Below are 15,462 nucleotides of genomic sequence, written 5' to 3' on the forward strand. Positions count from 1 at the left end.
GGGAGACTGAGAGACTCAAAGAGAGAGAGAGAGAGAAGTGGAAGTGAAGCAGTTGCCATAGCTACTCTCCATTGCAGCTGCCTGTAAATTTGTCTCTCCCCAATGTGAGTGTGTCTGCCTGACTGACGCACCGGCTTTAGCCTCATGGCTGTGTATTAAATATACAGTGCATGTGTGTGCAATACCCGTTGTACGTCACAGGTGTTTTAGGGTGTATGTGTGTAATGTGTGAAACATTTGATGCACGTTTCAGGAAGTATTTCACATATATATTTAAGCAGGTTTCAAAGGGAGTCATACAACCTCCATCTCTGTTCCCTTCCAACAGATGCTGTGGTGGTTATTTATGTGGTTGTTCTGCACTACTGCTCACTCATATCCTTAAGCCTACACACAGGCACACACACACATACACATACTCACACTCATTCACACACAGAAGCCAAGAGGGCCTGTCACTGTGCCACAGTTCTAAGTCTTGTGCCATATGCTACCGTAGGCTCCTGGCAGGCAGGAGTATCGTTGCTCTCAGTCTGCTGGGAGACTGGTTCAAAGGCCAACGAGGGCCCATCAGGGACCATCCTGCGTGCACACAGCGCTGTAGTAGCAGGCATGTGATGAAGCATTTCATGACTGACTTTGACTAGATGCACTCTGAAATGTTCCGCATGCATTTTTTAAGGAACGATGCAAGACCTTGTCTTCATCATGTCATCGTGGTTTTTAATGAACAACAGTTTAGATATTCATATTTACAGAGTATTTAAGAGGAATAATGAATGAATATAATCGAATCTCTAAATATCTAAAAAGCTGAATAACAAATAAATCAAGAAAATGACAAGTAACAAATGAGAACAGATTATTTTCAAGCCAAATTTGATTAAAATAAAAAAAATAAAAAAAAAAACCAATCCAGGACTTTCTCTTTGGATTAAAGTAATTGCTAGAGGGATTATTAGGACCAAGCCTAAACTTTGTGTCATGCTTTCCAATGATAAAAATGACATTTTCACATGGAACTTTTTCAGTTATCTTTCTTTTTTTCCCCTCTAACAAATTCTGCCAGTGCAAAGCGATAACACGCAAGAAAACTGTGTTTTCTAGAGATTCCCCACAGGGGAATTGACCTAGAAATAGACCGATATAGCTGTCCCTGCAGCTCAGTGTGAGTTTCAATTTGCATTTATGGGAGTTCCAAGGTGCAAAATAAAATGAAGAAATTATGGAAATTCATAGCAGACATGATGTATTTTTGAGCCTGTAGCCTTTTATTATCTGTTGATTGTGGACAGAATGTTCTTCAGATGTCCACTTAACTCTTTGCAGGTTTGGATTTAATATGCCTCCTCATGTCATACTGGGTCTTTTTGTTTTTACCTGTAAAGTGCAGTTGTGTTGCCAGGTGTGTTTGCTGCGTTGTCCCAAAGTGTTTTTGTACACACAGTTAAAACATCTTTGCAGGGAGCTCTTTTGACATCAGCATTTTGCAGAAAGAGACGTGTACAACATTGTGCCACCTGGGAGGGTTGTTTTCGATCTTTAATTTAGTGAATAGCTTTGTGCAGGTGGGATCAGTCGCACATGTGGCTTCTTGTGCACCGCGATTGAGATAACATCAGCAATGGTCAACATGGATCTCGTTTTTAACGCCAACAAGCCACACTACCCATTATTGTTTTAATCACTAGGAAACATTGGGTTTGATTGTCGGTGTGGCGTCTCTTGTTGATGCCTGTTGCTGAAATGTAAATTACCTCAAACAAGAGGTTACATCCAGCTGGAGGCAAGACTTCAGTTTTCAGGCTCTGACACAGTTCTGTGTTTTCATCTAGACAAGCAATGTGCTCTTTGCTCAATATATGATATTCTAATGCAGTATATGATCAAAGAGAATGTGCGAGATGTAAATACAGTAATTGATTTTCTTTTTCCTTCTTTGCTCCCTGTTTTCTCCTCTTTGTGTGTGTGTGTGTGTGTGTGTGTAGATATTCGTGACCGCAGGAAGAAGCCAGTGATGTTGTTTATTCACGGAGGCTCCTATATGGAAGGCACCGGAAACATGTTTGATGCCAGCGTGCTGGCCGCCTACGGCAACGTGATCGTGGTGACCATGAACTACCGCCTTGGTGTGCTCGGTAAGTGAGCTGGATGCCTTTTCATATTAACCAGGGTGAGCAGTTTTTTATGTCAAGAAATCAGGCATCCTAACAATGCGTTCAGTTCACAAGATTTTCTCTTATTCTTTTTCACTCCCACCATCTCACCGAACACAGAACTGTCATTTTACACACATGCAAGTCGATTTCACTCAGCAGACTCACATTTTCTGAATTGATTAAGTCGTTGATGAATGACATCGGCAGAATTCATCAATCTAATGACAGCTAGTGCATGCGTTGATCATGAGAGCTCACTCTCTCATGGATTTCCTTTGTTGATGATAACAGCTGGAACAGAAACACTTGATTGCGTAATTGTTTCAAGTTCTTTGAAAGCCAGGGTTTCATAAAAGTGACTGCAAACCATCACACTTTAACAACAACAGTAAACCTTGAATTTATTTTGTGAAAAAAAGGTCTTTTTCTCTTTATAACTGAATTTTTTTTAGAATATCAGACTCGATTTCTGCGTTTGTGGTTTTTCTCCTCACCTCTTTTTATCCCGACTGTAATTGAGAACTGATTTTTGTCTGAGATGCTCACAAATAAGAAAATAAATTACTGTATACCAGAAAGCAAAACATTTCTTGTGAGTTAAAAAAAAAAACAACAACAAAACATTCTCATAATTAGTTTTACAAGTTTATGGTGTGAATAATTATCCATACTCCTTTCACACTTTGTCAAGTAACTGTATGACCATTAAATTTTAATTAGATGAAGGTCATAAAATGTTATCAGTATGTACTTATTACAAGCAGTGAGTGGGCTGTATTTCATTCTATTTTAGCTTTCATATCAAGTCAGTGTTTACAACCTTATACTTAAACACATTTATGGTCTTGTCCCACCTTTGACCTTCTCAACATATGACCCCCACTCGAATTATTCATTTGGTTGCTGAGCCCTACATTTGGTGTCAAGTCATACTTTGCCAGTAACTCTCACAGAGAGACCTTTATGGAAGAGAATGCAGAGACGGGAACAAGCATGCAAATCAGATACAGATCTGGCATTTTTACTGACACAGAAATGCACCTCACAATTCTTCATTTTAACTGCATGCCCTTGCATGGCGCCTCCAACCTCCAGAAGTCTATTTCACAGCTGTATAATTCATTCCACAAAGAGCAAGGACTGTTAAAAGGAAAATGCCTTTACAGAACGTTGTGGTTAGAAAAGGCATGGTTATGATGCACTTTTTAAGCTGTTTCTACCAGACACAGCACGGCAAAAGTGAAGGATTTGAAAAGTAGTTAAGGTGGCTTTACAGGCCCAGTGCAGTAAGTGTAGTGTGACCTGTCTGCTCAGGACACCCTGAGATCCTGCCATATCCAGCTTTGAAGAAAAAAAAAAAGAGTATCATCTGTCACCTCAGCTCTCCAGCACGAGCTCGTCATCCTTTTTACTGAAAATACACTCGACTTCTCTTTGTTACTCATCGCGCTCTGTCTCGCTCCATTGAGACCAGGTAATTTAGCTTGGAGAGGAAGAACATCCCTCTAAGGAGGCAGGTGCTAACTAAAGGAAACTAAGTGCATTAGATATTTCATTAGCCGAAGAGAGAGCTGGGCTGCCTGGTTCAAAATCGACTGCCTCACTGTGATTTGTTTTGTGTCTTCATTAAAGGACTTTTCTGTGTTGTTTTTTGGAGCACTTACACAGCTTTTACAATGATGACAGATTTTCATTTGCATGTAATTACCTGAAGTTTTTGCTGTTCGTTGCATATTTATTGAGCTCATCAGCGTTTTTGCTACAAGTGGGTACTGAAACGCAGTCATGAAACTGCCAGGAAACCAGTGTGTGACAGAATTGTGTTTCTTTGCTCTTATGTCTGTGTCCTACTGAGCAGTGATACAAAGTTAAAGGATTTTTGCACGTGGTGAGCGTCCTTATCTGTAAAATTAACATTATTATCATCATCAACAAGTATTAACACATCACAAATCCCAGGTCAGACCACCTTGTGTTTAGAATAAAGAACAGATTTCCCTGGATCTACTGGACTAACCACTTCATGCCGCATTTTCCTGTGCCGCGAGGAAATTATTCTTGATGTCTGAGTGTGTCTACCTCCAAGTGAAGTAGTGTCAATATTTTTGCTCAAGTGTTGGTTGCTTGTTTACAACCAGACCATACGTATTTCTTGTCTGACTTTGTTATGGTGGCGGTTCCCATATCGTGGAATTGCTTTGCTGAATGCAATGATGTGACTGAGAGAAATCATGACAAAAAGTAAGACCCAAGTTGAGATAAAGTGGAATTTTTCTTTGTTGTGAATTTGTTCTGCCTATTATCAGATCAGCTGATTATTTAATCAATTAGTGACGGTTGCTAATTGCAACGAAATGGGCTTCTTAATAAGACAAAATCTTATGGCACAAATCAGTCATGCTGCACACTGTTGGTCCTGGAAGTGGAGTCTTTATCCCGGCTTGAGCCTAGTATGTGAAGGTTGTTGTTGAATTTGATTCAGCTAAGATGGTAACGTATTAGTATATCTCAGATCATTGCCATGTCACTGTTCTCCGTCACTGGGTGTGCATCACGTTGGCCTTTTCATTTCATTTGTCTGCTCATGTAAATTTCTTCCCAGTATCTTTGCACATCTCTCTCTTCACTTGCCTGGTGGCATCTGTTGCATTTTCTTTTTTCAGTGCCCTATCTGTGACACTCATCACTTTCTTTGAGTCAAGGAGAAATCGAATTAGGAGGCGGACTTCATCATTTGTATGCAAAGAGAAAGTCGCAGCTATCTCCCAAATATGAGAGCCTTCCAGTGCAATTTGGCCATGACTGGGAGAAATGTGAGTAATCCTTCACCCCATGCATCCTGTATGATGGATGGTATTTTCCTTTGATGGAGAGAGACACGCTGAGAAGCCAGTACGAGGGTCAGAAATGTGCATTCATGTGTTTAGAGGTGGTGTGCATTGAGCACATGTAGCTGAATGCATTCATGCGTATCAATGTCTGCTCTGCGGACACAGTGTGAAGGTTCCTACTGTGTTTGTGTTCTTGCTTCAACAGTCTGACATGCTGATTTGGAAGGGCAATGCACAAATTATTGATACAGGAGCTACATGTGGTCATGTGAAATGCAAACTCAACGCTGCGTGCCTGCCAGACAGAAATGGTTATCTTTGCATGAGATTACCTTCAGTCTGTGTCAGACCCTTCCTGCACATATTGGGCATTAAAGGAATGTTTTGGAAGTTGATTGATGCAATCTTTTACAGCCTCAGTCAGTAGTGCAAAAGTTACATTTTGTGGTTTGCTAAGCTTACTACAAATTACTGTGAGGGCTGAAAAGTTTTGCATTGCCATATGTTTTCACTTTAGCAGGGTGTTTAATAACCCTGACCATATAAATGATTACAGCTGGAGTTCATTTGAATGCCCTGCTGCTAATTAAGAGTTAAAGCTAGCCTTTTAAAATGTGTCTCAACCATACTGTAACTGGAAGGTAACAGATTGCAAAAGAAAGTGTGAGTTCTCTGCTACTGGCCTTGAAAACAGGTTGTCAGGTATATTCACAAAGTCTTTACACGCTGTGTGAAACTTCCAGTTTAACTAGAAAGGGGGAATTTTGAAGAAATTGGAGTGTGCTCAGTTGGAAGTTCGAAATCAGCCTGTATTTCAGAAAGAGCACCAATATCTGGCTGAAGTGGGGTTTTGAACCCCACACTCATTTGGTTTTGGGGGTTTTGTTGTTTCAGAGAATCAGAGAACCACAGGGAGCTTTGCTTGAGTAACTCATAAGAAACTACAGTATCCATGTCCACTGTGATGAAATAACAATGCTGTATCTCGTGTATATATGTATATATATATATGTAACAGTTGCTGGACCACAACTATCTATGGCACAGATGAATGAGCTATGAGACTTGCACAGATTTACTTACTTATCGCTGTGATAAATTGTCCTTTTTTAAGTTAAGTTAAAGTGTTAAAGTGTAGAATATCTTCATAAGCATCCTCCAAATAGTACCAAGGTTAAACAGGTTACAAATGGAGGACCCTTGTTCAAGCTTCAGTGACATTGAGTATCTGACTGTTTAAGTGTTTTCAAGCTCTTGAGCACATCACAGAAATCCTGTAAGACTTCTGACCTCACTGTGGGAGTGACATGAGAGGAAAGGACAAAACATCCTTGATACATGGAAATGTGAAATGCATTACAGGTTGATAGAAATAAAGGGAATCTTATTTTTTTACATACTCAGTTTGATATGACCTTCAGCCAGAATGTAGAGTGGCTCCGGGCATGTGCGTGAAAATAATGAATACCAGAGTGCAGAAAAATATTTTTCTGAACAGCTGCTAAAGGTAAAATCAGTGCCGTGATTTTATACAAATATTTGAAACTAAAAGTATACAAAGGATGTTGTTAAGGCAACTATATTCTAAAAATAAGAACATACTCAGAAAACAGTCCAAATTGAGCACAGTTTTAATTTATAAGGTAAAAGGTTGTCGCACATACTGTAAGGGCCATTTGTAACTATTAATCACAGTCTTCAGTAAGTTCTTAGACCCAAAAGTATTGTCAACATCAATAATGGATGCTTAGTTTCTTATAAAGCAACATTTGATGAAAAAGACATGAAATTTAAGTGCAAATGAAGTCAGTATACAATTTAAATATGGTCTGACTAAGCTTAAAGGCACTTAGGGACTGCAGAGACACTCTAATAACACGATGCACTTGCCTTATCACCACTTAACATTGTCTAGAGAAATAACAGAGTCCAACTTCTGCTTCTTGTCTTTGATGGAGTATTTATTGCAGACATTTCACCAGTATAATAAAGCTGTGTTCACCTAGCATAGCATTTTAAAAAATATTCGTCTTCCTCCACATTGCAACACCTGTCCCTGAGTGAAACCCTACCTATATTGTGTGACCCAAAGCACAAAGGTGACACCTACTGGACCAGTGTGGTGTCCCACATCCACTTTTCGTGCTAGAAATGGCTGCTACGTGGACATTAATACAATCATAGCAATTACTTTAATAACCAGCTTGTCTGTCTGGTGCCAGGTAGCGAAGGTAGCAACGTTTAACGACTAATCGCCACACATCTGCACAAATAGAAATCACTGCACCTTCTATCCCTGCTGTAGGCATTCAGGGCAATTAAGTCAGCCATTCCACCATTTCTTCATCCTCGACTCCCATGTTTTTCTGCTTTGGTATTTCCTTCTTCTGCTGCTTATGTAGATCCTCTTCTCCCCTGTGGCAACTTGACCATTAATCCGTCCATTATAAACCCCTTCACACCATCCTGTTTGGTGAATTACAAACCCCAGCCGAAGACAGTTACTTTGTGTCACGGAATGAATAGCCCTAAGAATTATGTCTTGAGAGAAGGTTCTTGTTCTTGACTTATTTTTGCAATCACGAACAATTTCTCTGCTTTGCTTTTTCGTTTTTGCCTTATACTTTTTGATTAGGAACTCAATAATTTTGGGGTCATATTTACTAGAACACAGTTTATTTATTATGCAACAATATACATTAATTTTCCTCTTGCACTGTCTCTTGCTAAACTCCTTTTCTTTAAGACTGGCCACTGAAGAAAAACAAAAGGAAATCAAGTACAGAAAGACACGAATGGCTGTACTAGAGGTCAGACAAGGGAAATCAGCCTCATCTTTTTTTTTCCATCTGGCTGATTGAGAGATGTGATCTTTTCTCTCTCCGCCTTGCCAGCACTAAGCAAATGATAACCACCGTGGAATCATTCACATAGAAGAACACACCTGACTCCCTCTGTACGCTAATATGGAAATTTACCTGCCTGCACTCAGACAGACATAGATGAGAGGGAAGGAGGAGGCAGCAGGCATACTTAGACAGGGTCTCTGCAGGGAATTCTGCAGAGTTCAATATGTAATGAAAAGCTTCTCTGGGCCACTGAGCATTTGACCTTGTCTTGGCGACAGACATGTTTACAGTACATACGTCACCTCCACCCCAATGAGCTTTTTATATCCATCCACCACCAATGCAAGAGTTCAGGGAGGGAGAACAAGAGAGCGGAAGAGAAGATGAAAGTGAGACTATGCATTCATTCAGACATTAACAATGATGATAGAGGAGAGGTGGAACAACGTGGTACAAGGCTTAGAGCATGTTTTTGGAGCTGCAACGCTAATGTCAGCATACTATACGCAGCATGAGCTGTGTGTGTGTGTGTGTGTGTGTCCATGTGCAGACGCTGCAGCCAATACACGCTCACACAGAATCGGGGGTGATTTTGAGAGATGAGAGAAGTGACAACGGGAGAGAGATGGCAGAGAGCGGGCTGGGGGTGGGGGGGGTTAGGGGGGATGTGGAGAGGGGCTGCATTTGCCTGTGATGCTAAAAATAAAACCTGCAGAGCCGCTTCCAAGTGTGCACTGGAGCAGACGTTCGTCTCGAGCACAATTATACATGCTCTGTACTGCTGTCTTTGCACATGCACGCAGTAGATGCGGTATCTTCATCTTGCATAGACACACACACAGGGTCGAATGTTTTGTGCTCAGAATGAAATCCTCCTTAAAACTGTTCTCACTCACTCACACACACACACACACACACACTCACACACTGTTACTTTGTAAAACTTGTGATTTGGTATTCAGTGAGTGCAGAGTGAAAAATGCCTGCTCAACGCTTCGGCAGGGGGTGTGTTTTGTGTGTGTGTGTGTGTGTGTGTGTGTGTGTGTTCTGTTCCAGGACCAGACAGCAGTATGAAAGGCAACCTGACAGGACCAGAGAAGACATTAAGACACAGACACATGTCTCCCAAACACACACACACACACACACACACACACACACCACACACAATATTCTCAGTCTCCATAGCAACCACCTTAGAATTGATGAGCAAAGTCCTCCTGACTCTATGTTGGGGGGGGGGGCGACTGTGGTGTCGCATGTGTGTGTGTGTGTGTGTGTGTGTTTGGGAGTGTGTGACTTTGAGAAAGAGGACAGGCTGGTCCACTATTTTCTGAGCAGGGATTTACACCTTAGCTGGCCCACTTCACACACACACACACTGACAGACTGACACACATCGGGCAGGGGAGACGCATGCAGACGCCATCCTGCGCCAATACACACACATTAACAGACACGTTAACTTGTCTGGCAGCTTCTCTTTCTCGTCGCTCCCCACACCGTGTTTCTCCTCTGTTTGTCCGTGGCCTTGATAATCTCTCACCTGACATGCCTTGTGTTGCCTTCCCCCTGTTGTCACTTAGTTTTCCCACCCTCTCCTCTCCCCTCTCTCCTCCTATAGATTCAGAGTCCACTTATGTCAACTGCAACACTGCTATCTGTCTCTATCTGTCAGTATTGACCCCATTCTGGAAAGTATTACCACTGGCTAAGGATGAATACATGTAACATATGTACTTATAGATCAGACTTTCATCATTTGGATGCACTGTCTTGTTGTCTTGTTGTCTTGTTGTCTTGTTCTGAGTATCCAGGTATAATGCACAGCAAAATATGGTATCTCCTTTAATGCAGTTCGATAGTCCAACAATGTAATAAATCCTCTGAAACTTTATCTAAACCAACTGAGCATCAAAAATAGTCATCCAAAGTCATCCAAATGTGTTTTGCAAGTAATTTAACACAGTTATTGCATTAGTTAGTTTTCAGCCCAGTTGCAGTGGAAATTTTCCTCTTTATCAAATCAATATTAAAATCAAATTCTGGTAGTTTTCAACCTAGATCTCCGTTGTACAGATCTGAGATGGACGGAAGCAAGTGTGTTTACGGGAGCCTTTTTTACAAAGAACTTTCAGTTTTGCATAAATCATTCCAAATGCTTGTCTTTGCGTCTGAAAGATTAGGCACTGTAGATAACAGCCAAACAGTTCCAGTTTGGTTCCCTGAAAAAAACAAACTTTCTTTTCTACTAGCTAACTGTACCTCTCTGTCTAGAACTATAAACCTCTTCTGTTTTCTCCTTGTTTTGCCTTCCTCTTCCTCGAACAACGTTCACTTCTTCTCCATGTGTTCCTTCATCTCGTCTCTCTCCCTTATGTGTTTCGCCCTCTGCTCATCTTCCCTTTCATTTAATCTTCGCTTCACACACTCTTTAAAACTGAGTTATGGGCCAGATTATGCTGATGTATGTTTCACATGTCAAACAATCAGCTTTGTAAGTGAGGAACCATGGGCTGGTAATAGCCGGGGATGGATCATCATTACGGCAGGATGACAGTCGTTTGAATCATCGCCAGGCACTGCGGGGCTAACTGGGAGACTTAGTTCTCCCTTGGGGATGGCAGAGTTGTTTGGGGAGCCAAAATAGCATCCCTTGCTTCTTAACATTCAGATTGACACTCGTAAAGGCAGGCTGTTAGTGAGAGTAAACACAAAGCAAAGAAAAGCAGTCAGCATTTGTTCTGGAGTCGGCTGTGACGAGATGTGATGTTTGTGTGTGTGTGTGTGTGTGTGTGTATGGACTAAAACTAACACAGCCTTAGAGCTCTCCTTGCATGCAGCCAGCACACATACATAATAAACAACATATGGCATACGATTGCATGGAGCTCTATTTAATATTCCATTGCACTGTGGGCCGTGTGTTTGTTTCTCTCTATGTTAGTCACACAGATGTGTGTGCATTGTTAGCTGTGAACACATACAGTCCGCAGACACTTGTTCAGGTGTGAAAGATGATTCCATTTTCACACTATTGGATGCCATTAATTAATGATACTTTCTCTGAAGAGGAGTTATTTTATATGGACTATTCCGGTTACATTTTTTGATTTCTCACATTTCCACAGACTTAATAATCTCGAGAGAACGTGTGTGAAGTGCCTCTCCCTGAAAAAAATACCTCATTGCATTCCACCTCTTCATCTACTGAGGTTTCTGTCTGTGTCTTTGCCAGGGCTGCAGTGGATTTCTACCTACGTGGCTGTTAAATACCACCACTGTCTAAGTGTAGGAAGCATTACACCTTAAGTCGTCTAGAGCAGGACTGGGTTGTAAAACCATAAGAGAATCCACACAGTGATTGAGAGCCACAGACAAAAGCACTGAACTAAACAAATAAGTCTCTCAATGAGGCAGAACAAACTACAGTATGGGGAGTTTGGTGTCTCCAAGATTCAGAAACCAAGACTGTGGATCAACAAGGTAAATAATGAGCTTGTGTGAGAGGCAGATATGTTGGCTCCTCGGTCAAAGTTTTTGGCCTGTGTTAATGTTGAGGAATGCCTCAGATTCAGCACCCTGGACAGCTTCGTCACTTAATGACTGCTTGAGCATTTTATTTGGTTTTTAGCGCATTGTGCAAAGTATTCCTGCTTTTATTCACAACATTTCCTCATTTTTCTCCCTTCACTGCCTGCTACTTCCTGAGCCTATTACTCCAGCCTGTGACTCTCCAGGCCAGGCTGCTCTGTTGCCACATCGTTTTGGTTCCAGAAAACACCAGGTCCTCATGGGACACAGCTGGGCACCATGGCCCATCTGCGCCCTTCTTCCCTGGATCTAACCTCACTCCCCCGCATCTCCACTGTGCCATCACCACTGCATTAACCCTAGCTAACACGGCACCTGGAGCCAGGAGTGTGTGTGTGTTCAGCTCTTTATATACCATAAACACATACAGGAAAAAAAAGCACAAACACACAAGGCGTTGTGAATTGTAATAAAAGTAATTTGCATTCTATCAAGGGTGAGGTCAAGGACAGGGCTGTCTGGTGTTAACCCCATGGTTGGGCAGGGCACCTGTGATTGGCAGGAGGAAAAGCATGATGATGTCAAAGGCAATAGGACACCTAACATGAGTACACACACAGAGTTTACTTATACACACCATAATAAAATGGGACAGACAAAGGAGAAGCAGGGAGAGTAATGAGAGAGAACTCACTCATGTGTGCAGCTCACTCCTCTGCACTCACACGCATGCACAAGCACACACATGCACCACACAGGCTGGCCATGGTTACTCACTGGCCCAGGAACAGATGCTGTGAGCAGTGTGAGAGCTGGGCTACACCTGCTCTCCTCTGCTGCTCCACCTCCCCTCTGGTGCATGCCCCCCGCCACCCCCCACCCCACCCACATGCACACCCAGAGAGCCACAATTTCTGGCTTTCCCCAACCGGACCACCTCCCGACCTGGCCACTTTCCAAGCCGTGCCCCCACTCTTTTTCTCCACCTGGTTTTCTCCACAAAGAGGATAAGGTACACAGTTATTCGCCTCAAAACACACACACACACACACACACACACAATAGACAGTGTTAAATTGCAGTTTATTTCTCTCCTCACTCGTTTGGAAGTATGCATGCAGTCTATTTAATTTATTTTAAGCCAGGTTGTGAATTTAAGAGCTTAAAATATCATGTTAATGTTAATGCTGAACACCTACACACATTTTGGCTTATTAATTGAAGACCTTGTGTGGTTCTCAGCTATGTGTGTGTTTGTGTGTGTCGCACATAGTTCTCAGCTCAACATATTAAAGACTTTATGTGTGGTTGTGATGGAATGGAAACGTGAATATGTACAAGACGGGTGTGTGTGTGTGTGTGTGTGTGTGTGTGTATGTGTGTGTGTTATCCACCTGTGCAGCTCCAGCTTTCCTCCTCTGATCATGGATGAAACAGTGAAGGCATCTCATTAGGAAGCTGCTGGAGCTTAATTAACTAATTAACCAGCCTATCATGGGGAACCAACCCTTAGCAAGTCAGCGGGCTTAAACGAGCCATGTTTACTAACCTAAAGAGGAAGGCTGTGCCCGACTGTGTGTCTTTCCTCCACTCGCCATATTTGCTTCCTACAACCCCGACGTGCCTGTTTACACTCGACTGGATCCAACCAAAGAAGGGCTGCTGATTATGAACGTTTCTTTGTGCCTCGTGGACGGATGCGCTTGGACACACACAGACATGCTGAAAGTAGTTTATGTTTTCATTTGGAAAGCCCTGTAATCTGTTGAGCTTTGAATGAGGCAGATGGTACCACTAAAGTGGTGCCACAACAAGCTTGGGCTCCTGCACCGTTCCTGTTTTTTCTCCATGTGAAGCTGTTCCCTGAACAGTTCTGGAACGCAATATTTTTAAAGCACCAACGCAAGCACCAAATGAATGACTCTTTGAACATGTGGCTCAACCCTTGGCAATACAATTATGATCTGTTATTTAAAGCTTTCATTTTAATGAAGTTGATGCAGTGTGTTCAACTATAACCCTGAAAGTGAAAGAAGGAAGGAATGAGGAAATGTGTGTGTTTGTGATTTGTGAGCATGCATTTGCATAGCATCTTATGGCCTCTTTAGTGCCCTCTGTTTGACTTTTGTCAGTATTTGTACATCCATCAATCTGCCCATAACAGTTGACTGTTGAATTAGTAATAAACACAGTTATGAAGCCACTTTATTCTTGATGTGTGTTTTGCTCCAGAGTGTGGAAGTGTTTACAAAGCTTGACTTGGAGCCCCAGAAACCAGTAAGGTACAACAACCAAAAAAGCATTTGTTGGGTAGGTTAAGTTTTTGATTTCTTCACATGCTGAAATGATGTGGTGCTGCAATGAGAACGACGCTGTCTCAAGGTTTCCCACGAGTTTGGTGTTGGTGGTGTCTGTTTTAAAGTCTCCAGAGCCAAAAAATGCAAGTGGAAAAGTATAGGGAATGCATGCAATGCACATTTATCTGCTTTAAAATTACCTAGTCAGTTGAAGCAATATATTTTTCAGTGTATGCCTTATTGACTGAGAAAACAAATTTCTCTTGCAGCAAAATCTTTTCTTCCGACACCAGTGAACAAGTTGGCTTTTAGGCAGAGCAATATTCTATTTCAGCTTGGATTTCTGCTATACACCTCGGAGAACCAAAACCGTCCTGTTCATCAAAAACAAAATTTGTTCTCTTTCCACAGTTAAAAATGGCATCCCAATGCAGAGAATGTTATGGATGAGCATACAGTTTACAGTGCCAGCTTGGTTAATCAGGCATGTTTATCCAGGCCTGTCTATATGGCCCAAGAGAGAAGCTGTGACAGGATTACACCTGGAAGAGCCATGCAAGAGGATTTGACCATCAGGGGTCATCAGGGACATAGTGGAGAAGTATTAAATTAGAACTGAGAGAAAAGAATGACACCTAGAATGACAGACAAGTTGTCTGTCAGTCAACATTGTTGGTGCCTTGGTTACAGACGTAGACGTGTGCTTTTTAAAAAATGTCAGTGAATGCCTCTAGCTTAAGTCCCTCTGTAGAGAGGAAGACGCTGTCCTTACAGATCTGAATGGCAGAGGGAAACCAAGTGGATCAGTCCTTCTAGTGTAAATGAGTACAAAGGTGTTCAGTTTGCCATTAAAACATTTTGTTCTGTTGCCCATAGTTGAATGTCTGACCCGCTGGCAAGGCCTCCCTTTCCTTTTCCGCACTGAACGTTGCCACCCTACTTGCAGGTGTGCATGTGTGTTGCTGCCGTAGATAAATTTACTTAATAGATATCCTAAAGATAACAGTATGGCTATGTTTGAAACAGGAAATTGTCAGACGGCAGGGATTCATTTGCCCTAGCACTTACAGCTTAGCGAGGAGGATAACCTACATAATCAAAGTGTAACAGAACCAGTGGCTCTCAGCGCTGTTAGGCTGATGAAGATGTGTGTCTGTGTCTTAAAATGGACTGTCACCGGGAGAAAGTTGTGAGTTTTTTGTGCTGTATGTGTGTGTTCAAACATTCAAGTTATAATTGAGTGAATACATGCTCCTATACATGTCTTGTGATCCTCAGCTGTCCGCTGGAAAGTTGTCTGAAATGTATTCTAGCCTGCAGCTATGTAACCATCCTTATGCATTGCTGTCTGAAGCATAAGTGCCACAGCACCCTGCGGTCCAACTCACGAGGACACTTTGTGATGTATGATCCAGTGAGCTCCCCAAAACAAATCTGAGATGCATCAACAAGTGGGAACTGATTAATTTGTTCTGTTGTGTTTTATAATGTCAAGTGTTTTCTGAAGTACGGCACAATACTGGAACTGCATCACAAACACGAGTGTTTTGATAGATGTTCTTAACCATATTCAGTCTTTGATCTTCACCTACAAACAGTTGGTTGGCTCCCGTGTGCCCTTTTTCAGAAACCTCTTCTCTTTTATTACAATGCAGGAGAATAAATTACCATCATTTGCGGCTTAGGGTGAGAGTATAATTATGTTTGCAGAATTCATATTGACCCCCAAAATCTCTTAATTGCTCTTGCTCACAAAATGTGTCTTCTTATGCCTCCTCACAGCTCACATCTT

The 15,462-nt window shown here is 41.9% G+C and overlaps 1 protein-coding gene across 1 annotated transcript in view; it reads left to right on the forward strand.

Moving 5' to 3' along the window:
- The window catches only part of nlgn2a (neuroligin 2a), a 166,253-nt gene that overhangs the window by 104,296 nt on the left and 46,495 nt on the right, over window positions 1–15,462 (forward strand). The window contains exon 4 of the mRNA XM_046380881.1: window positions 1,989–2,138. Within this exon, the coding sequence (XP_046236837.1) occupies window positions 1,989–2,138 (150 nt within the window). The remainder of the gene's footprint in view (window positions 1–1,988; window positions 2,139–15,462) is intronic.

This window comes from Scatophagus argus, chromosome 23 (genome assembly GCF_020382885.2).
Source record: "Scatophagus argus isolate fScaArg1 chromosome 23, fScaArg1.pri, whole genome shotgun sequence".
NCBI lineage: Eukaryota > Metazoa > Chordata > Actinopteri > Scatophagidae > Scatophagus > Scatophagus argus.